Source organism: Neopsephotus bourkii, unplaced genomic scaffold, assembly GCF_033783945.1.
Source record: "Neopsephotus bourkii isolate Nb327-2 ecotype Australia unplaced genomic scaffold, CSIRO-AGI_Nbou_v1 NB_834, whole genome shotgun sequence".
Classification (NCBI taxonomy): domain Eukaryota; kingdom Metazoa; phylum Chordata; class Aves; order Psittaciformes; family Psittacidae; genus Neopsephotus; species Neopsephotus bourkii.
The window spans coordinates 975-24276 of record NW_026901330.1 but is presented as its reverse complement, the minus strand read 5'-3'; the positions used below and the strand labels follow the sequence as shown (position 1 = coordinate 24276).

Genomic DNA, 23302 nt, shown 5'->3' with positions numbered 1-23302 from the left:
CCCAGCCCCATAGCCATCCCCTTACACCGGGGGGGGTTCCCCTTCTCTGTGTGTCCCCCCCCGTGTTTGTGTCTGTATTGAGTTGCCTTATACTGGAATAAAGGAACAGTGTTTTTAATGCCTGCCCCCCCCATGGGCCCTGCATGGGGGTGCCCCCCCCGAACCCCCCCCACAGCACAGGGCAGGGCCCAGGCTCTGCTTTGCTTTCCATTACCCCAAATATACAGACACAGCCCCATGGGTCCAGCGTCACCTGGGGGGGGGGGGTCCATGTGTGTCCCCCCACACTTGGGGGTCACACAGGGCTCTATGGCTTTGACTTAGGGCTCCCAGCCCCGTGTTGAAGCACATGCAAAAGATGCCCCCCCCCCCCAATCCCACCAGCACTTGGGGGGGGGGGGGAGTCTATATCGTGACACCCAGCCCTATCGCGATAGCTATGGGGCAGAGCTGAGCCCCCATTGCCCAATATGGGGAAGGGGGACATACCCCCCCCCCCACCAGAGGCTGGGAGGTGGGGGGGGGGGCGTTGTGGGGTGACCCCCCCCAATAAAGGATGGATCCAGTGTAAGGAGCCCCCCCCCAGCCAGGATCGAGCCCCCCAAAACCCCCCCCTGCTTCAAGCTTCAATTCCTTATTGCTGCATCTCCCTTGGCCACGGCAAGCTTGGCGGGGGGGGGGGCCCTAAACCGTGACCACCCCCCCCCCACCATGGGGACCTGCACCCCAAAGCTGGGGGCACCCCATGGCAGTATTGCTTTGGGAAAGGGGGGGGGAAACGACCCCCCCCAGGCAATGGGGACACCCCAAAGCTTGTCCCCAGCCCCCCCCCAAATCTTGGGGACACTGGGGGGGGCAGTTCCTATGACATCAAATAGCCCAGATAAGGGGATAATAAAGAGCATCCCCCCCCACCCCAGGATGGAGCTCAGTTACAGCCCCCCCCCCAGGAATGGGGGGGCAGGTCCTGCCTTTGCAGCATCCCTGTGTCCTCAGCATCAGCGCCGCTATTCCAAGAGATCCTGGAAGGGGGGGGAATGGATCTGTCACCCATTGGGGTGCCCCCCCTACAGAGGGACCCCCCCCATAGAGCCCTATGGTGTGTGGGGGGGGGGGGGATATGGATCTGTCACCCATTGGGGTGCCCCCCCCAGAGAGGACCCCCCCATAGATCCCTATGGAGTGGAGGGGGGTGGATATGCATCCATCACCCATTGGGGTGCACCCCCTAGAGCAGGACCCCCCATAGAGCCCTATGGAGTGTGTATGGGGGGGGGATATAGATCCATCACCCACTGGGGTACCCCCCCCCTAGAGAGGACCCCCCCATAGATCCCTATGGAGTGGAGGGGGGTGGATATGGATCCATCACCCATTGGGGTGCACCCCCTAGAGCAGGACCCCCCCCCATAGAGGCCAATGGAGTGGGGGGGGAATATAGATCCATCACCCATTGGGGTGCCCCCCCCCCAGAGCAGGACCCCCCATAGAGCCCTATGGAGTGGAGGGGGGTGGATATGCACCCATCACCCATTGGTGTACCCCCCCCAGAGCAGGACCCCCCCATAGATCCCTATGGAGTGTGTATGGGGGGGGGATATAGATCCATCACCCATTGGGGTGCCCCCTCCTAGAGCAGGACCCCCCCATAGATCCCTATGGAGTGGAGGGGGGTGGATATGCACCCATCACCCATTGGTGTACCCCCCCCAGAGCAGGACCCCCCCATAGATCCCTATGGAGTGTGTATGGGGGGGGGTCTCACCTCATCGGAGTCATCGTGGTACCCAGGTTTGGCAGGCGGGGGGGGGCCCAGCGCATCGATGGTCTCTGCATCATTGGCCTCTGCATGCTGCTGCAGCACCGAGTAACGCTGCACCAGGAACCTGGAGGTTGCGTGTAGGGGGGGTGAAGGCAGCAGCCCCCCAACCATGGTGGGGAGCCATTGTTTGGGGGGGGGGTCCCTCACCTGCCCCCACACACGTATTTCTTGACCAGAATCACGGTGATGGCCGCGGTGAGCAGCAGCGCGGTGCCCACAGCCAGGACAGCAGCAGTGGGGCTGCGGGGGGCGGCCTGTGCGAATGGAGGGGCACCGTGACCCCCAATGCACCCCCATTGGGGACAGGAGGTGGTCCCCGTGCCCGCGGTGTCACCCATGGGTGCCACCGGCATCAGCACCCACCAGCGGGCTGGGGCTCAGCAGGTTGCTGGTGCATTTCTTCTTCATGTCCGTCTCCTCCCGCGCCGGGCTCTCCCCTCCGGAGCATTTATCCCCAGGGATCTTCCGGTACCTGAGGGTGAAGGAAGCGCTCGGTGATCCCAAAGAAGCTTCCCAAGGGATGCTCATCCCCAAGGGGGTGAAGGGATGGAGCCAGGTCCGGCCCCGCTAAGGGCAGGATGCGGCCGTGTGGTACCCGCTGGTCCTGAGCAGCTCCCGGCGGCCGTAGAGGCAGAATTCCAGGTCGTGGCCCTTCAGCTCCGGCTGCTCCACGCACTCGGATTGGTTCTCAGGGCGGAAGTACCCGAAATCACTGCGGGAAGAAGGGGAAAAGGGGATGAGACCCCCCCCCCCCCCGGGACAAGGAGGGGGATGCTGGTCTGAAATGGGGATGGGAGGTGGGAAGAGAGGGTGGGGTGATGGGAAGACACATGGGGATGTGGGAAGATGTGAAGGTGGGACAATGCTGGAGGTGAAAGGAGTTGAGGGAATGGGAAGATGCTGGAGAGGTGGGAGAATGGTGGGAGGTGGGAAGATGTTAGAGGTGGGAAGATGCAAGGATGGGATGATGCGGGGGTGAGATGAAGCAGGGATAGGATGACGCGAGGATGATGATGATGTCAGGGATGGGATGGTGCAAGGATGGGATGAAAAAAAAAAAAAAAAAAAAAATGGGATGATGGGGGATGGGATGATGCTGGGGATGGGGTGATGCTGGGGATGGGATGATGCTGGGGATGGGATGATGCTGGGGATGGGGTGATGCTGGGGATGGGATGATGCTGGGGATGGGATGATGCTGGGGATGGGGTGATGCTGGGGATGGGATGATGCTGGGGATGGGATGATGCTGGGGATGGGATGATGCTGGGGATGGGATGATGCTGGGGATGGGATGATGCTGGGGATGGGATGATGCTGGGGATGGGATGATGCTGGGGATGGGATGATGATGAGATACAGGGATGATGGGATGGATGATGTGGGGATGGATGTGGGATGATGAGATGATGGGGAAAAAAAAAAAAAAAAAAAAAACAAAAACAAAAACAAAAAACAAAAATGGGGATGGATGATGGGATGAGGGATGATGCAGGGGAAAGGGTGATGCAGGGATCGATGCTGAGGACAGAGCCCACCAGAGGAAGTCCTGCAGCGTGCAGGGGCACACGGACGGCTGCTTGGTGACCACGTAGTCGCGGCCGTTGCGGCACACCGAGGACTTGCGCAGCCGCCGGTACTGCTCCTTGTAGCCCAGGATGCAGCCGTCGCTGGGGTCACCGGGATCGCTGGAGTGCGCCAGCCAGATGGTGTAATCCTTGTCCTCACCTGCGGGCACCGCGCTCAGCACCAGGACAGCACCATGGGGCCCCATCCCCATCCCCATCCCCATCCCCATCCCCATCCCCATCCCCATCCCCATCCCCATCCCATCCCCATCCCCATCCCCATCCCCATATCCCCATCCCCATCCCCATCCCCATTCCCATCCCCATCCCCATCCCCATCCATCCCCATCCCATCCCCATCCCCATCCCCCCATCCCCATCCCATCCCCATCCCCATCCCCATCCCATCCCCATCCCCATCCCCATCCCATCCCCATCCCCATCCCAATCCCCATCCCCATCCCCATCCCCATCCCCCATCCCCATCCCAATCCCCATCCCCATCCCCATCCCATCCCCATCCCCATCCCCATCCCCATCCATCCCCATCCCCATCCCATCCCCATCAGCACTCACAGGCCCTGCTCAGCAGCTCGCTGAAGTCAATGGTGTAGGAGACCCACTTGCGGAAGAAGAAGCTGCCGCGGAAGCCCCACACGCTGACGGTCATGGAGCGGGCCCCGGGCTCCGACGCCAGCCCCGTGAAGAAGATGGGATCCTTGGAGAATGGGTACCGGTACCAGCACTGCCCCTCGTCCGTGGAGAACCTGCGGGCAGGGATGCGCTCAGCACCATAGGGGCACCTCCCAGAGCATCCCCAGTGCCCACTGAGCATCCCCAGTGCCCACTGAGCATCCCCAGTGCCACTGAGCATCCCCAGTGCCCACTGAGCATTCCCAGTGCCCATTGAGCATCCCCAGTGCCACTGAGCATCCCCAGTGCCCACGGAGCATCCCCAGTGCCCACTGAGCATCCCCAGTGCCATTGAGCATCCCCAGTGCCATTGAGCATCCCCAGTGCCATTGAGCATCCCCAGTGCCCACTGAGCATCCCCAGTGCCCACTGAGCATCCCCAGTGCCCACTGAGCATCCCCAGTGCCATTGAGCATCCCCAGTGCCCACTGAGCACCCCCCAGTGCCACTGAGCATCCCCAGTGCCCATTGAGCATCCCCAGTGCCATTGAGCATCCCCACTGCCCACTGAGCATCCCCAGTGCCATTGAGCATCCCCAGTGCCATTGAGCATCCCCACTGCCCACTGAGCATCCCCAGTGCCATTGAGCACTCCCCAGTGCCCACTGAGCACCCCCCAGTGCCATTGAGCATCCCCACTGCCCACTGAGCACCCCCCAGTGCCATTGAGCATCCCCAGTGCCATTGAGCATCCCCACTGCCCACTGAGCATCCCCAGTGCCATTGAGCATCCCCAGTGCCCATTGAGCATCCCCAGTGCCATTGAGCATCCCCAGTGCCCACTGAGCATCCCCAGTGCCATGACATCCCATGCCACTGAGCATCCCCAGTGCCATTGAGCATCCCCAGTGCCCATTGAGCATCCCCACTGCCCACTGAGCATCCCCAGTGCCATTGAGCATCCCCAGTGCCCACTGAGCATCCCCAGTGCCATTGAGCATCCCCAGTGCCCACTGAGCATCCCCAGTGCCATTGAGCATCCCCACTGACCACTGAGCATCCCCAGTGCCATTGAGCATCCCACTGAGCATCCCCATCCATTGAGCATCCCCAGTGCCCATTGAGCATCCCCACTGCCCACTGAGCATCCCCAGTGCCACTGAGCATCCCCAGTGCCCCTGAGCATCCCCAGTGCCATTGAGCATCCCCAGTGCCATTGAGCATCCCCAGTGCCCATTGAGCACCCCCCAGTGCCCACTGAGCATCCCCAGTGCCATTGAGCATCCCCAGTGCCCACTGAGCATCCCCAGTGCCCCTGAGCATCCCCAGTGCCATTGAGCATCCCCAGTGCCATTGAGCATTCCCCAGTGCCATTGAGCATCCCCAGTGCCACTGAGCATCCCCAGTGCCATTGAGCATCCCCAGTGCCCACTGAGCATCCCCAGTGCCATTGAGCATCCCCACCAACACCCCACCCACTGAGCATCCCCAGTGCCAACACCCATGCCCACTGACATCCCAGTGCCATTGAGCATCCCCAGTGCCATTGAGCATCCGCAGTGCCCCTGAGCATCCCCAGTGCCCACTGAGCATCCCCAGTGCCATTGAGCACTCCCCAGTGCCCATTGAGCATCCCCAGTGCCATTGAGCATCCCCAGTGCCCATTGAGCATCCCCAGTGCCCACTGAGCATCCCCAGTGCCATTGAGCATCCCCAGTGCCCACTGAGCATCCCCAGTGCCATTGAGCATCCCCAGTGCCATTGACCATCCCCATTGCCACTGAGCATCCCCAGTGCCATTGAGCATCCCCAGTGCCATTGAGCATCCCCAGTGCCCACTGAGCATCCCCAGTGCCATTGAGCATCCCCAGTGCCATTGAGCATCCCCAGTGCCCACTGAGCATCCCCAGTGCCATTGAGCAACCCCAGTGCCATTGAGCATCCCCAGTGCCCACTGAGCATCCCCAGTGCCATTGACCATCCCCAGTGCCCACTGAGCATCCCCAGTGCCCCTCATCCTCCAAGCCCATTACTCAATGGTGTTGATGGGTTGGCTGCTGTGCTCCACGGCCACGATGAGGCCCCCCGAGTCCAGGATGGAATAATGGTGCGGTCCCTCCAGCATCCGTGCCCACGTGTAGCCCCCATCATCGGAGATGTACACATCGGGGGTCATCACCGAGATAGCCCCCCCGACGCTGCCTGTTGGAGGGGGGGATGACACACACAGGGTCACCACATGGAGCTGGATGTGGCACTGGGCCCCATGGTCCCTGCCCCGGTGGGGTGGGTACCGTGCGCGATGACGATGCCGACGGCGTTGGGCTCCGAGAGCGGTGCCATGGGCACGTTGAGCTTCTGGGAGATGCTGTAGGAGGCGTGGATGTGGAGGCTGCACTGAAGGAGAGAGGGGAGCGTGGCCACCGGGACCGCAGGGCACACAGGGATGCCCAAAGGGGTGCTGGGAGAGAAGCCAGGGCTACCCCAGCCTGAGCAGAGCTTGCCAAGCAGCCCCATGGAGTGATGCATAGCTCTATGGAGTGACCCATAGCTCCATGGAGTGATGCATAGCTCCATGGAGTGATCCATAGCTCTATGGAGTGACCCATAGCCCCATGGAGTGATCCATAGCCCCATGGAGTGATCCATAGCCCCATGGAGTGACCCATAGCTCCATGGAGTGATCCATAGCCCCATGGAGTGATCCATAGCTCTATGGAGTGATCCACAGCCCCATGGAGTGATGCATAACTCCATGGAGTGATCCATAGCTCTATGGAGTGACCCATAGCTCCGTGGTGTGATCCATAGCCCCATGGAGTGATCCATAGCCCCATGGAGTGATCCAGAGCTCCATGGAGTGATCCATAGCTCCATGGAGTGATCTCCAGCCCCATAGTGTGACCCACATCCCATGGTGTAATCCACAGCCCCATGGTGTGATCCACAGCCCCATGGAGTGATCCACAGCCCCATGCAGTGATCCACAGCCCCATAGGGTAAACCACAGCCCCATGGAGTGATCCACATCCCATGGAGTGATCCACATCCCATGGCATGATTCGCATCCCATGGCGTGATTCGCATCCCCATAGGGTGAACCACAGGCCCATGGTGCAAACCACAGCCCCATAGGGTGAACCACAGCCCCATAGGGTGACCACAGGCCCATAGGGTGAACCACATCCCATGCAGTGATCCGCATCCCATGCAGCGACCCACATCCCATGCAGCGACCCACATCCCATGCAGCGACCCACATCCCATGCAGTGACCCACATCCCATGCAGCGACCCACATCCCATGCAGCAACCCACATCCCATGGCGTGACCCACAGCCCTACAGAGTGGACCCACAGCCCCACATTGTGCCCCACACCCTGTGCACATCCAGCCCCACACCCTCAGCACCTCTGCTGGGAGGCACAGGCTGGATCCCCCCCCACATCCCTGAGCATCCCTTTAACAGAGCCAAGGCAGGGACCACCGAGGGGCCCCACAGCAGCCCCCATAGGACCAGTTCCCATCCCCACCTCATCCTTGCTCCGTGCCATGGAGTCACACGAGGTGTTCTTGGGCTTGCGCAGGGGCACCCATTGCCCCCCCCGGTCAAAGGTGATCACGGATTGGATGGAGTTATCTGCAAGGCATTGAGATAGAGGGGGGGGAGAAGGGGGTCAGGAGCATCCCAGTGCTCCCACAGCATCCCCAGGCCTGGACCCACCCTCGGAGAGGACGCTGGTGATGAAGATGCCGCGCAGGGAGGTGATGTTGGTGAAGTCGGTCTCCCCCCCCGTCGTGGTGTAAAGGTGCCGCTCCAGGGACTTGGAGTAGACGATGCCGCGCTCATCCGAGGTGTAGATGGTGCCGAAGCCCGTGTCTAGGGCAGGGACACAGGGGTCAGGGTGATGGGGAGGCCATGGGGTGTTGTAGGAAGAGAAAAGACCCCTGAAGGCCATAAGGAAGGAGCTGCTCAATAGGGATGCTCCAATGGCAATGAGCCCCATGCATGGGGGGGAACAGGACCCGGTGGTGCTCACCTCCTGGCTCATCCACATGCATGAAGACCAGGTCCTCGTTGGCAGCAAGGATGGAGTAGAACTGCTCGTGCCCCACGGAGGGCAACTGGGCCATGTTCCAGCTCTCCCCTTGGTCCAGGGAGACGTGGATGCGCCTCGTGGTCCCCTGAGGGATCCCCAAAGCATCGTCAGACTTGCTCGTCCCCATGGGGATGAAGGCACCGGTACTGGGATGGGATGGGGATGGGGATGGGATGGGGATGGGATGGGATGGGATGGGATGGGATGGGATGGGATGGGATGGGATGGGATGGGGATGGGATGGGGATGGGATGGGATGGGATGGGGATGGGATGGGATGGGATGGGATGGGATGGGATGGGGATGGGATGGGGGGGGACAAGGACCTGCTCTGTCATAACGGAGGCGAAGAGGAAGCGCCCCCCCAGGCCGAAGGAGTAGATCCTGGTGCCGATGACCTTGAAGGAGGAGCCCAGGTCCGAGGTTTTCCTGAGCTCCAGGAAGCCCAGGTCAGCTTCTTGAGGAGAAGGGAGCGGGGATTAAAGAGCCTGGAGCTGCCTCCGGCTTCAGCGGCCACCGCCGGGGCTGGTCCCAACAGTATCCCAGCACATCCCCCCCAGTATCCCAACACATCCCCATTAGTATCCCAACACATCCCCCCAGTATCCCAACATAACCCCCCCCAGTATCCCAACACATCCCCTCCAGCATCCCAACACATCCCCCCCAGTATCCCAACACATCCCCATCAAGAATCCCAACACATCCCCCCCAGCATCCCAGCACATCCCCCCCAGTATCCCAACACATCCCCCCATTATCCCAACACATCCCCCCCAGTATCCCAGCACATCCCCCCAGTATCCCAACACATCCCCCCCCCCCAGTATCCCAACACATCCCCCCCAGTATCCCAACACAACTCCCCCAGTATCCCAACACAACCCCCTCCACTATCCCAACACATCCCCCCCATTATCCCAACACATCCCCCCCAGCATCCCAACACATCCCCCCCAGCATCCCAACACACCCCCCCAGCATCCCAACACATCCCCCCAGTATCCCAACACATCCCCATCAGTATCCCAACACATCCCCTCCAGTATCCCAACACATCCCCCCCCAGTATCCCAGCACATCCCCATCAGTATCCCAACACATCCCCTCCAGCATCCCAACACATCCCCCCCAGTATCCCAACACATCCCCATTAGTATCCCGACACATCCCCCCACTATCCCAACACATCCCTCCCAGTATCCCAGCACATCCCCATCAATATCCCAACACACCCCCTGCAGCGCTGGCTCCCTGCATGGGCAGTACTTACTGCAGGAGTTGTTCAGGAAGGTGGTGAAGAAGATGGTCCCATCCGCACCCCTGGGAAGGGAAGGAAGAGGGGATGTGGCACTGGGAGCAATGGGATACAGAGGGATGGGGCGGGGGGGTGACCCCCTCACTCACCACTTGGCCAAGCACACCGCTCTGTGGATCAGGACCCATTTGTGCCCGAAATCCCTGGAGACCCAGAGCCCGTTCTATGGGACAAGGATGGAAAAGGGAATTGGATGACCCCAATCCCCCCCAAACCCACATCCCCATCCCTGCGGCTCCAAGCCCATTCCCATCCGGGCATCCTCCGGCACAGCATCCCTAGGGAAGCGGGCCTCATCGCGCTCACGTCGGTGCTGAGCGCCAGCAGGCACTCGGGGTCCCGCGGGCTGTAGCTGAGCTGCACCAGCGGCTGGAAGGGCACATCCGTCTGGATGAAATTCCGGGCAAAATCCAGGGAGCGGAAGATGCGGCCCCCGCGGCTCCCAGCGGAGACGTCCCCCGTCAGGATCACCTGCATGGGGGGAGCCACGGCCATGGGATATGGGGGACCCCACCACCCCATCCCCACCCTTCCCATCCCCATCTTTCCCATCCCCATTCCCACCATCCCCATCCCCATCCCCACCATCCCCATCCCCATCCCCACCCTTCCCATCCCCATTCCCACCTTTCCCATCCTCACCTTTCCCATTCGCACCATCCCCATCCCCACCCTTCCCATCCCCATTCCCATCTTTCCTATCCCCATCCTCCCCTTTTCCATGCTCACCATTCCCATCCACACCCTTCCCATCCCCATCTTTCCCATCCCCATTCCCCACCATTCCCATCCCCAATCCCATCCCCACCCTTCCCATCTCCATCTTCACCTTTCCCATCCCCATCATTCCCATCCCCATTCCCCACCATTCCCATTCCCATCCCCATTCCCCACCATTCCCATCCCCATTCCCACCATTCCCATCCCCATTCCCATCCCCAATCCCACCATTCCCATCCCCATTCCCATCCCCATTCCCCACCATTCCCATCCCCATTCCCACCATTCCCATCCCCATTCCCATCCCCAATCCCACCATTCCCATCCCCATTCCCATCCCCATTCCCACTATTCCCATCCCCATTCCCATCCCCACCATTCCCATCCCCATTCCCAACCCCATTCCCACCATTCCCATCCCCATCCCCACCATTCCCATCCCCATTCCCATCCCCATTCCCATCCCCATTCCCCACCATTCCCATCCCCATTCCCATCCCCATTCCCCACCATTCCCATCCCCATCCCCACCTTCCCAGAGTTGCCGGGCCCGATGGCCACACCAAACTCGGTGCGGATGAAGGTGTTGTTGATGAGGCTGGAGATGTCCTGGAAGCTTTTCCCATAGTCCTCACTGGAAGGGGGGGAGCACACAGTGGGAAGCAGGAACAGGGATGCGGGAATGGGGCGGGGATGGGGGGGCTGCTCCCACCCCTCCATAGGGTCCCACTCACCTCCGGTACAGTTTGGATTGCCCGAAGCTCAGGATCACCTGGAATGTCATCGGGATGAGCAGGATGGGGATAGGGGGGGCAGAACAAGGGTGCATGGTGGGGGTCACCCCATCCAGGTCCCATTGTCCCCTATGGAAGTGGGGACCCCCCCATCCCAATGTGGGAGCCCGCAGTGCTCACCCCAGTGCTGTCACCAACCCAGGACAGGGACACGGAGCTGCTGAGGTCGTCGAAGATGAACTGGGAGGGATGAGAGTGGGAAAAGGGGTGGAAAATGGGGTGGGAAAGTGGGAGAAATGAAGAGAAAAAAGGGGGAAAATGGGGTGGAAAAGGGGGGAAAACGGGGTGGGAAAGTGGGAAAAGGGTGAGAAATGAAGGGAAAAGGGAAAACAGGGTGGGAAAGTGGGAAAAAATAAGGGGGGGGAAACGGAGAGAGAAAGTGGGAAAGGGAAAGAAAAAATGAAGGGAAAAAGGGGTGGAAAAAGGGGTGGAAAAGTGGGAAAAGGGGGAGAAATGAAGGGAAAAGACAGGGAAAATGGGGTGGAAAAGCGGGATAAGGGGTAAAATTAAGGGAAAGGGGGGAAAACAGAGGTGAAAAGTGGGAAAAGGGGGAGAAGTGAAGGGAAAGGGGGGAACGGGGTGGGAAAAAGTGGGAAAAGGGGGAAAAATTAAGGGAAAAGGGGAAAACGGAGGGGAAAAGAGGGAAAAGGGGGAGAAATGAAGGGAAAGGGGGGGGGAAATGGGGTGGGAAAGTGGGAAAAGGGGGGAGAATGAAGGGAAAAGGGGGGGAAGGAGGGGAGGAGAACTCAGTGTCAGTGTAACGCCAAACGGGGCCGGCAACGCCAACGGGTGGCAACCGGCCCCTGCCCGGGCACGGAGCCCGCCCTGATCCTGATCCCGATCCCGATCCCGGCCCGGGAGTGGCGCCAGCGCCGCGGTCACGTCCCCCCCGCGGTGTCCGTGAGTGCACCCTGTCCTGTCCTGTCCGTCCGGGTGTCTGTGTCCATCCCATGGGATACGAGAAGGGAAGGGTCAGAGGGGGGTGTCTGTGTTCATCCCATGGGATACGGGATGGGAAGGGTCGGGGGGGTGTCTGTGTGTTCATCCCATGGGATACGGGATGGGAAGGGGGGGTGTCTGTGTCCATCCCATGGGATACGGGATGGGAAGGGTCGGGGGGTGTCTGTGTGTTCATCCCATGGAACGAGAAGTGAGGGGTCTGTTCATCCATGGGATACGGGATGGGAAGGGTCGGGGGGGTGTCTGTGTGTTCATCCCATGGGATACGGGATGGGAAGGGGGGGTGTCTGTGTCCATCCATGGGATGATGGGGGGGGGTGTCTGTGTGTTCATCCCATGGGATACGGGATGGGAAGGGGGGGGTGTCTGTGTGTCCATCCCATGGGACTTGGGATGGGAAGAGCGGGGGGGGGTCTGTGTGTCCATCCCATGGGATTTGGAAGGGGGGGGTGTCTGTGTGTCCATCCCATGGGATCCGGGATGGGAAGGGAATCAGAGGGGGGTGTCTGTGTGTTCATCCCATGGGATACGGGATGGGAAGAGCGGGGGGGTCTGTGTGTTCATCCCATGGGATCCGGGATGGGAAGGGTGTGTGTGGGGGTGTGTCTGTGTGTCCATCCCACAGGTGGGGGGGGCTCCCTGCCCATTCCCAGCGCTGTCACGGGGGTATCCGTCCGCCTGTCCCCGGTGTCCCCGGTGTCCCCGGCCCCGAGCCGCGGCGCCTCCCGCTGTACCGGGCCGTGCCCGCCTCACCTGGTGCGTGTTGTTGCCGAGGGCCGCCGGGACCCCGCGCAGGCCGCCGCAGGCCTCGCCTCCCGCCGCCGTCAGCGCCCCGGTGCCGCCGCGGGGGGCCCGGTGCCGGCCCCGCAGCCGCAGCCCCAGCGCAGGCCCCGCCGCCATCGCCGCCGCCATGAGCACGGTCAAGGCCGCAGCCCCCGGCGGGCCCATGGCGACTCCCGCCGCCGTCACCGTCACCACCGCCGCCGCCCCGCTCTCCCGGTCCTGCCGCCGCTGCCCGCCCCTCGCTCCCCATTGGTTGTTCGCCGCCCTTAGCCCCGCCCCCTCGACGCGCCCCCGGGAGCTGGTTGGCTACAGTGGACGCCGCTCTCCCCAGGGACACGCCCCCCGCCCCGCCCCGCCCCTTCTCTTTGTCAATCACCGCCCTCCTCCTGCTCTGATTGGTTGACAAGGTGGCAGCGAGCCCGCCCTCTCCCTTTTGACCCCTGCGCTCTAATCTACCTAGCGACAGCTTTCTGATTGGCTGAGAGGCGAGGGGAGCGAGCGAAGCGATTTTCTGATTGGCTGCAGCGACAAGTCCGGCTGCCCCGGTTCGGGAGGCCGGTACCGGCAAGACCCGGGTGCTTCGGTACCCGGTGATGCACAGAGCGGGTCAGACCTCCCAGCCCGCTCCCCATTGCCCTCGTTGTTCGTGCGGGCGGGGAGCTGAGGCTCTTCCCTTGCCGGGAGGGCTCAGATAAGGAACACAAAGCCTCAATTTTCCCGTCCCGAAGAGCCGGTTCCATGGGATGCTGCCACCGGCGCACCCGTGACAGGGAAGAAAGAGCTTTTGTGTGGCTGCGGACACAAACAAAGCCGGAACAGCAGCGGGTTCACCCCTTCCCAAAGGAAAAGGGACCCCGATGGGGCCCTGGGGTGACCCAAGGGTTCAGCGCGGGTTTGGGATCAAGGGTGGATGCGGGGGATGAAGGAGGAGATGGCTGGTGCTGGGTGGTGGCAGATGGCCCGGACCTGCTGGATATTCCAGCCAGGCGAGCTTCCACACCTCGGATCCACGTCAGGAATTAGGAGCAGGGCCGTGGGCAGAGCCACGTCAGGACGCCAGGGAAGGGTAGAGCCCATCCACTGTGTATGGGTGACCTTTACTCTCCCACCTGGAAGTAAGGGCTGTGTGGTCAACCTGGAACCATGGCCTCGGGCATCGCCTGATGCTCCAGTTTGTGTCCTTCATTTGTTAATGCAAAGAGGGGAAACTCACAGCAGGAATGGGAGAACTGAGGTTATCCAAGGGCTGATCCAGCTGGGAAGACCGGGTTTCCCCTTCCCACATCCATCTGGCAACAGCAAGAGAGGGAGTCATGAAGAGGATGGGTGGTACCAAAGGGTAACAGGTAAGGGCTGGTGGGTGCAAGTGTTTGCTCCTGCTCCAGTGGAAGGTGGCCCATGGCAGGGGCTGGAACTGGATGAGCTTTAAGGTCCCTTCAACCCAACCCATTCCATAACTCAAATCCCAGTTTATTCCCTTATCCCTTCAGTTCTGAGAGGCTGTTCCAAGGATAATGCAGGGGAACAAGAATCCCAACCAAGCCGATGAGCAGAAGTTTCCCAATCCAAACACAACTGCCCTCAAACCTAAGCAGGACGTGCAGGAGGTGCCAGGGCAGGGGCTGCACCACTGACCCCAGCCTTGGTCTAGCAGTGGTACGGGTATTCCCAAGCAAATCCCAAGCCTGGTTATGGGTTTCTGCCCTGGGAAGGAGTCAGAGCTCCAGCTCAGGCTTTAGGGAGAAAACCCAAGGGAGAAGGACAATGGGGGATGCTCCAAAGGGGAAGTTTAGATTGGATCTAAGGAGGAAGTTCTTTCCTGTGAGGGTGCTGAGGCACTGGAATGGGTTGCCCAGGGAGGTTGTGAATGCTCCATCCCTGGCAGTGTTCAAGGCCAGAGCCTTGGGTGCCATGGTTTAGTGTGAGGTGTCCCTGCCCATGGCAGGGGGGTTGGAGCTGGATGATCTGAAGGTCCTTTCCAACCCTAAACCATTCTATGACTTTATGCACCAAAGAGCTCCAAACCGAGCTGCAGCCGAGCTGATGCGAAGCCACCACGAGAGGGAGACTCGGCCCTGCTTTTGGCACTGACGATGCCCTGATTTCAGCTCCCAACCCTCCACGAAGAGCCCAGGGTAGATAACAAAAGGCTTTATTCTCCTTCCCTCGCCTTGCAGACATCAGTTATGTACAGGAACGGTAAAAAACCCTCAAGAGCCTCCTCTGCAGAGCAACCCCAGCTGCTGCTGCTGGCAAAGAGATCCCAGGGAGCGGAACCCACTCAGGTCGCTTTGACTGGGGGGGGAATGAACCTTTGAGGGAGTCTTCTTCCTCTTCAGATATCCTTGATGACCTCTTCCAGCTCCTCCTTCGTGTACATGTGGAACTTCATGCCGGGCTCCACGGTGGCGAGCTGCGAGGGAAGGAGCAAGGGGTTAAAGCAGGGAGCAGAGCAGCAGCTGTCCCTGCTGCCAGAGCGGCATTCCAGCCTGGAACACGCTCCGGGATGCCCTCCAAAATAGCTGCTTGCTGCAGAAATAGCTTTGGATTGACTCAGTCTCCTCATAGGAGCAGCAGGGAAGGGGCTGCTTGAGGAGGGGATGCAGCTCCCCGTGGTCCTCAGTAGTGACCATGCAAGGGGGCACATCCTGCCCTTTGTGAGGGGTGTTGGGTGAGGAGGAGAAGCTCAGATCCCCTAGAATGGGAGCAGCAGGGTCCTACAAGAGCTTTCCTCACCCATTCCCTCAAAGGGAAGTAACTCATTTGAAGGCATCGCATGGAGCCTCCTGGCTTTTGCTTCCCATGGATTTAACTCTCCTGTGACCCCACTTTGCTTCCAATTGGAAGCACCAAGAGTAAATACTCCAGAGCCCCACGTACTTGTGCTTGCTACCAAGCAAAGCAGCTCCTTCCCAGCCCAAGGAGGGGCTTGAGTCAATGGAGACCTTTGACTCCCCAGCCTTCCTCTCATCCCCAACCCCGAGATGATTCCTCACCACGGGAAGGGCTTTGCCAAGCACAGTTAAGCCCTGTTAAACAGGGACATGACATAAGGATACTGTACACGCTCCCCTGCTCTGCAGAGCCCTGGGGCTGGGCAGGATGGAGCTGCTCCGTGTGGGCTGGGAGCAGATCCCACCATCAGGCACATCCATGCTCCCAGTGTCCATCCTCCCTTCCCACCCAAAGGAAACCGGTTCCTGCTGTCGGGAAGGGTCCCCACAGCAGCATGGGATGAGGTGCACACATTCAGGCTGGCTGGGGGACAGGGTCCCAGTGCTCAGAGGGATGGAATGGGAGCAGAGCAGCTCCGGAGCTGGAATGCCATGAGTTGGAAAGGGCCAGTGTCTCATAACCTGCCTGAAATAGAAGCAAACTCTATCCTCCAGCCTTGCTCATCATCCAGCCACCACCAGCACCAAACTGAAGGGGGTTTCACCTTCCCTGCCTATAAAGGAGTGTTAAGGGTGAAGAACAGGACTGCAGGGGCCAGGATCCACCGCACTGGTGGGGATCTGCTCGTGGGCAATGGGGACGAGGGGAAGCACGTTCCTGCCCGAGGCTTCACCTCAATGGGGCTCCTGCCCAGCAGATTGTTGGCCCTGGCTCAGGCCTCAATATAGCAAGTCCAGAAGCTGCAGAATTCCCATTGCTTCTAATGTTACACGGAGCAGGGGAAAGAGAATGGCCAAAGCTGGGGAGGAAACAAGAGATCCGAGCGGCACCGCAGGCCTCTAAGGTCAGAGGGCTCCAGGGTCTGCTGGGTTAAGGCACAACCAGCACCAGAGCTCCAACCCCGAGCTGCTCCTCAGCACGTTCATAAGGGCCCTGCAATGGTTTGGGTTGGAAGGGAGCTTAAAGCTCCTCCAGCTCCAACCCCTGCCATGGGCAGGGACCCCTTCCACTGGAGCAGCTTGCTCCAAGCCCCTGTGTCCAACCTGGCCTTGAGCACTGCCAGGGATGGGGCAGCCACAGCTTCTCTGGGCACCCTGTGCCAGCGCCTCAGCACCCTCACAGGGAAGAGCTTCTGCATAAGAGCTCAGCTCAGTCTCCCCTCGGGAAGGTTCAAGCCATTCCCCTTGTCCCATCCCTGCAGGCCCTGATGCAGTCCCTCTCCCATGCTCCCTGAGACATGTGTGTGGAAGTCAAGCCCATCCCAGTGCCTGCCGCACACCCCGGTCCCAGTCACCTCGATGTTGGTTGCATTCAGCTTCTCCTCCATCACTTGTTTCAGGATGACCAGGGAAGATTTGATGGCTTCTTTCAGTGTCATAGACTGCAAAACAAAGCCCTCGCTCAGCGATGGCATCAAGTGCTTGTCCCCTTCAGCAGTGACAAGGCGCTGCCGTCCCTCCTGCTCCTCCCAAAGGCTTTAAGCTGCTCCTGGCAGCAGGTTTCAAAGCTTAGCACATTATTGAGAGCATCCACAAGAGATCAAAGCTGCTGCTGGGGCAGGAGGGTGACAACCGCAGCACGGTGACAGCCCCAGCACGGTGACAGCCCCAGCACGGTGACAGCCCCAGCACGGTGACAGCCCCAGCACGGTGATTCTGCCTCTGGCAAGCTTCACAACTGGGCACCAACACCCTATGGTCAGGATTGGGACAGGAGGGGCTGGTTCTCCTCACCAGTTCCTGTCTATCCCCCCAGCCTTCAAGGAGTTCTGAAAAGCTGGATTCCCCTTGAGGGTTTATCCATGTAAATCCCTGTGCAAGGGGGAAGTAGAGGCTGGGGAACAGGCAAAGAGCGATGGTATCTGTGCTTGCAGAGGGTTAAGGGAGCCGAGAACTGGAGATGCTCTGCTATGAACAACTGCGGTTCCTGCATCCTGTGCTGGAGTCTTCAGAGCATCACCCTCCTCAAGTGTGCTTTTCAGCAGTGACCCCATGGAACAAGCAGCTCCCTCTTTGGGGAGGGAAGAAAAGCTCCGTTTAACACCAAATCAGAGCTGTTGTGGCACCCTGAGGGCTCAGATGCAGTGGGGTTAAGAGACGCGCTGAGAGAAAGCTCCTCACGCTTGAGGCTGCATCCATCCATCCCTCCCAGGGCCCAGCTCTGTGTGTACAGCACCAAGTCCTCCCTGATGTGGTTTGAACTTACCCATTGGAGGAGACCAAGCTCTCCCCTTGCAGCAGCAGCAGCAGGGGGAGCTCCTGGGTGCACTGCTCCTGCTTGCAGAGAGCCTCCCCCCTGCAGCTCAGCACCAGCACCAGGGACCCAGGCCCACACTGAGGGGCTCAGGCACATCCTCGACAGCACAAGGAGAAGCTTCCCCATCACCCACAGGAAGGAAAGAGGCTCTGGGAGCTCCTCAAGGCTTTACCTTGTGGTAAACTTCCTGCAGGGAGCTCTGAGCCCCCTCCGAGGCGGAGCCGATGGCTCTGGCATCGCACTGCACGAACGTCCCCGATGGGTCCATGTGAAACCTGCAGGGATACAGGGGGAAGAGGTGAATCCATCCCAGCAGGGAGCTGCCCAGCGCTGGGGAGGGAGGACAGGGCTGCTCCCTGCGCATGGGGGGCAGAGCTGGCAGCAGCCTCCTCCTCCCTGACCCCCCATAGCCTTGGGGGCTTCACAACCTCATAGGTCTCTGAGCAGCATCGGGCTCAGAGCCTGGATGTGAAGAGCTTCAGACTTAAGCCCTCCATGCTTAAGGCAGGGCCGTTTTCCTCTTGATTTCCCCCCTTTAGACAATAACCCATCGAGTTTCCCTGCTGCTCCATTGGGAGACCTTATTGGGTTGGCCCTGCTGAGCCATTCCCCTTGCAGGGCCTGAAGCACAGGAGGAGGAGTTCAGGTTACAGCACCTCCCTAAGGAATGCTGCAGCAGGCTCTACAGATTATGTTACCGGTGGCTCTGCTTCTCCTTTAGGGAAAGGTAAGAATAAACTGGGGATGAGGAGAGCTTTGACAGCTCCCTCCCACCCAGGAACCACGTTAAAGAGGAAGGGTTCAGGGAAGACAAGGGGTTTGCATCAACCCTGAGCAGGCTGTGCTTTGAAGGGAAGGGTTTAAAAGCATTAACAGACCAATCAGGTCCATAATGGGATAAAGCCCAAGTGAAATCCCAGAACGAAGCCATGAAGATGGCCCGGGAAGCTTTGGGAGAGGCTCTGTCATTCCCAGAGCTGGCCTGGCTGCAGAGAGCATCACTTACAGCTGAGGTCCCTTCTCATCCACGCCTCCAAAGAGCAGCGCGACCCCGAATGGACGAGACTGCAGCAGGAAAGAGGCACCAGGTTAGGGTAGGGGGGAGGCAAGAACAACACCCCCCCCCCCCTCAGAGCACCCCCAGCCCCTCACCATGGCCCCTGGGTCTGCATCCTCCTCCCCAAACTGCAGCGCCAGGTTGGACACGGCCTGGGTCACGCTCTCCACGGTCATGGTCTCGTTGTAGGTGAACCAGTGATTCTGCAGGGGAAATGAAGGAAAATCCAGGTTTAGCACCTCATTCCCAAACCGTGGGCATCCGGGATCGTTCACACACGGGGCTCGAGTGATGGGAAGCAGCCACAGGCAACTTCTCATGGCCCATCCAGCCATAGGAGGGAAGCACCAGGATGGGAGCAGCTCCCCTGGAAAAGCTTGGGATGGCAAGCGCAAGGTCAGAGCTCTTCATCCCAGTGTGCTTCTGGGGTCATCCAGTTCTCCAGAGGGTGGGAAAGGGCTGACATGGAGGAAAACCTCCCAGAAGAACCCTTACTCCAGCACAGACCCATACCTGAGGCACTGAGGAGTCTTACGGTGCCAAAAGCATCACCAATACAAGTCAAAGCCCCCATTCCCCTCCAGCTCCTTCTCTGGGATGCTCTTCCCATTCCAGAGGCTTCCAAGATGCCCCCAGAGCGGTGCTGCTGGGTTAAGAGGAGGAACCAAGTCTCACCTGAGTCTCCACTCTTGCTTTGTCAATGAGAGTCTTTGCATCAGCTATGAGGCCACTCATGGCACATCCTGGAAGCAGAGAGGGAAAACAGGGATCATGTCAGTGGTTATTGGTGATGCCCCTTTCCCAAAGCTCTCTATGGGGAGCAGGCACTGCACTGCTTGCTGGAAAGGAAAAGAGAATGGATCCAAATGGACCCAGGCAGATGCTGGACCCAAACGGACCCTGGATCCAAATGGACCCTGGACCCAAATGGACCCTGGACCCAAATGGACCCTGGACCCAAATGGACCCAGGTGGATCCTGGACCCAAATGGACCCAGATGGACCCTGGACCCACATGGACCCAGGTGGATCCTTGATCCAAATGGACCCAGACGGGTCCTGGATCCAAATGGACCCTGGACCCAAATGGACCCTGGTGGACCCTGGACCTAAATGGATCCAGGTGGACCCAGACGGACCCTGGACCCAAATGGACCCAGCTGGACCCATGCCCCAGAGCTGGAATGGGGGCAAGAGAAGCCACCCAAGAAGAGATGCAAGAGCTTGGAAGGGGAACTCCTCAGTGCCCTCCATGGGAGCTGATGCCCCACAGCTTTGGGGCTGCAGCACAATCACATGGGAGGAGATGAGGCCCTTCAGGGGCTCCCATGACCCCCATCAGCATCAACACAGCTGCCCTGGAGCAATCCTGCTTTGCACATCTGCTCACGAGCCCGTTGTGGGCCCCCCCTCCGGGTGCAGGAGCTGGGATCCAGGCTGGCATTAGTGCTCCAGGAGGACCTGGCTTCACATCAAACCTTCTGCAGTAATTCCCTGCCCTCCCAGAGCTAAATTTGGGATGAGCTCTCATGAGGCCGGTCAGTGAGGCTGGGGAGGGGGGGGGGGCTTCAGCTGCCTCTTCCTGCACCTCTATGTCCTGCTGGCCTGGAGCCTGGAAAAGTGGCAAGCAGGACCTGGGAGGGATGAGCATTCCCACTGAGCTCTGCACACGGGGAAGGGCAGCCCCAAAACCCAGCTCCTGATGCTCCCAGGAGACAGAGGCTGGTACCTGTAGCCCCAAAAGTCAATGAGAGGAGCCCCTGAAGCTCCTTTCTTCCCCCTTACCTATGTGGGAATCGATCTCCACGATCTTCTCAATGCTGCTGGGCTCCATAAGCGGGGATGTGATCCTCTTCTCCACAGCCAGGCACACTCCCTCCGAGGTCTGGATCCCGATGGCTGTGGAGCCAAGCTGGAAAGCACCACGGGGTCAGCACCACCTCCCCCTGCCCATGGGAGCAGTGCAGTGCTAACTGTGACTTGTGAGTGATGGGTTTGGGAAGCAGAAACCCAGCCATAAGATGCTCCAGCTTTGCACAGCGGACTTGAAATGTTGGGACTTGGAGAAAGAAACTGGGAAGGTTCAAGCATGGTCATTCCCAGAGCAGTGCCAAGCACGGAATGGTTTGGATTGGAAGGGACCTTAAAGCTCCTCCAGCTCCAACCCCTGCCACGGGCAGGGACCCCTTCCACTGGAGCAGCTTGCTCCAAGCCCCTGTGTTCCTTCTTCCCTTAGGATCTGTGCACACCTCCCAGTGCTGGGAGCAATGTAGAGGCTGGCAATGGTCCCTGTGCCAAGTGCTGTTGCTCCTGTGGTAAATCCTATTGTGGATAGCAGGATGCTTGGGAGAAAAGGAGCTAATGTGAAGAAAGAAGCCCAAGTGAGTGGTGTGGATGCAGTCAGAGGTAAGGCTGGGACTGAAAGCCAGAGAGGAGGATTTCATGAGCTCAATTCTGCCTGCAACAGAGGATTCACAAGGCTTTAAGGTGTCAAAATTGACGTTGTTTGGGAAGAGATGAATGATGGACGCATGAATGCCTTCCAAGAGGAGGCCATGGGGATGCTGCGAGGGCTGGAGCAGCTCTGCTCTGGAGCCAGGCTGAGAGAGCTGGGGTGGGGCAGCCTGAAGAGAAGGCTCCTGAAGGGGAGACCTTAGAGCAGCTCCAGTGCCTAAAGGGGCTGCAGGAAACCTGGAGAGGGGCTTGGGACAAGGGATGTAGGGACAGGCCAAGGGGAATGGCTTGAACCTGCCCGAGGGGAGACTGAGCTGAGCTCTTAGGCAGAAGCTCTTCCCTGTGAGGGTGCTGAGGCGCTGGCACAGGGTGCCCAGAGAAGCTGTGGCTGCCCCATCCCTGGCAGTGTTCAAGGCCAGGTTGGACACAGGGGCTTGGAGCAAGCTGCTCCACTGGAAGGGGTCCCTGCCTGTGGCAGGGGTTGGAGCTGGAGGAGCTTTAAGGTCCCTTCCAACCCAAACCTATCTGTGATTCCATGACTGACTCCACAATTCCATCTGTACAGAGCCCAGGCAGGAATGCTGCACGGGCGCAGGGAGGTGAGCAGGAGCAGACCAAGTGCTCCTCTGCTCTTAGGGCAGTGTTTCTGGCTGCAGAGGCAGCGTGAGCACTCAGGCACTCACAGCACAGCGGCTCCCAGGCCCGAGCCGAGGTTTAGCACTGTCCGGTAAGGCACAGAGAGGGGCTCATTGCCCTGGATGGGACTTTTGGCTCCTCACCCCCATAGGGGCAGGATTGGCTGGGGGGGGGATCGAGCTCCTCCGCTCTACAACGGAGCGAGAGGCCCCGAGCTGCCGGGAGGGGAGGGCTCTGCAATGCCCCCTGTGAAGAAGCCCTCAATCCCCCCCCCGTGCGGCGGCCGGACCGTACCTTGATGGCCTCGATGGCGTATTCCACCTGGAACAGCCTCCCCTCGGGCGAGAACGTGTTCACCCCCCTGCGGGACAACAGCGGAGCCCGGTCAGCGGCTGCAGGCCCCCGGCGGGCCGGGCCGGGCGCAGGCCCGTGACTCAGCCGCAGGCCGCGGGCGGAAAGCGGGGCACTCACCGGTCGTACTCGGAGCGTGTGAGGAACATGGCGGCGATGGCGGCAGTACCGGGTGTGGGGAGCGGCAGGGAACGAACAACAGGAGCCGGCAGCGGGAGCGCGGCGCTGCCCACACCGGGGTCTGCGGGCACCGCTTCCTGTCAGCGGCCCCGCCCCCACGACACACTTCCGCCCGCGCCGCTCCCTCATTGGACAGCGCTGCGTGCCGAGCAGCCAATCGGAGAGCGGGGAGGGCGGGAGAGGAGGGGCAAAGTGTGCATCGGTGGGGTTGGGAGGAGGGAGGGAGAGGGGCGTGGTCATTGGGAAGGGGGCGTGGTCATAGCTTTAATGGGCGGTGCTAGGGCACAGAGGGCGGGGTCAATGGTGCTGGGGCAGCCGCGTGAAGGGGCGGGGTCAGTGCGGAGTAGGCGTGGTGATAGCGGTGAGGGGCGGGGCCAACGCGCTGATGGACGGGGCGGTACCGGGATGGGGGAACCGGCGCCGGTAGCGGGAGGGATACGGGGGGGAGATGAGGAGGGCCCCGCTCCGAGGCACCGGGGTGCGCCAGGGTCCCGAGCACACAGAGCCCCGTTACCGCTCCCAGCGGGGCTCCCCTTTCCGTTCCCCCTGACGGTGGCACACGGAGGTTAACGGGGGTCGGACGCACACAACGGCGGGGGCTGTCCCGGGGGTGGACGGGGCGGACCGGGGGCCCAGCCGGGGGCGGGGCGGTGCTGCCCTCCCCCGGGGGCGGTGGGGTTCCCGGTGGCGGCTCCCGACAGCGGAGCGGTCCCAGCGGGCGGCGGAGGCAGCACCGATCCCCCCCCCCCCCCAGCCCTGCCATGTCGGACCCCGG

At 60.5% G+C, this 23302-nt stretch overlaps 2 protein-coding genes across 3 annotated transcripts; both read right to left on the bottom strand.

The window, feature by feature from the left end:
• Positions 1–954: 954 nt before the first annotated feature.
• Positions 955–12863, bottom strand: LOC133213484 (sortilin-like). Of its 2 annotated transcripts, none has more exons than XM_061355709.1 (20): positions 12669–12863; positions 11076–11135; positions 10896–10933; positions 10693–10795; positions 9748–9912; positions 9531–9604; positions 9397–9446; positions 8450–8580; positions 8064–8208; positions 7748–7903; positions 7557–7663; positions 6318–6420; positions 6057–6225; positions 3967–4157; positions 3361–3550; positions 2418–2534; positions 2186–2294; positions 1970–2076; positions 1766–1886; positions 955–1022 (listed from the first exon to the last, which is right to left on the bottom strand). In XM_061355709.1, the coding sequence occupies exons 1-20, from the start codon at positions 12861–12863 to the stop codon at positions 1008–1010; spliced, it is 2346 nt and encodes a 781-aa protein (XP_061211693.1). In that variant the 3' UTR covers positions 955–1007. The 2 variants fall into 2 exon arrangements, with proteins under 2 accessions (XP_061211693.1, XP_061211694.1); XM_061355710.1 differs by having other exon boundaries at positions 8450–8577.
• Positions 12864–14838: 1975 nt separating this feature from the next.
• LOC133213483 (proteasome subunit alpha type-5) lies at positions 14839–22529 on the bottom strand. The gene is made up of 9 exons (XM_061355708.1): positions 22468–22529; positions 22291–22357; positions 20692–20818; positions 19582–19649; positions 19002–19109; positions 18856–18914; positions 18022–18124; positions 16888–16974; positions 14839–15111 (listed from the first exon to the last, which is right to left on the bottom strand). Exons 1-9 carry the CDS (start codon positions 22494–22496, stop codon positions 15034–15036), a joined length of 726 nt encoding a protein of 241 aa, XP_061211692.1. The 5' UTR covers positions 22497–22529; the 3' UTR covers positions 14839–15033.
• Between the last annotated feature and the right edge of the window lie 773 nt (positions 22530–23302).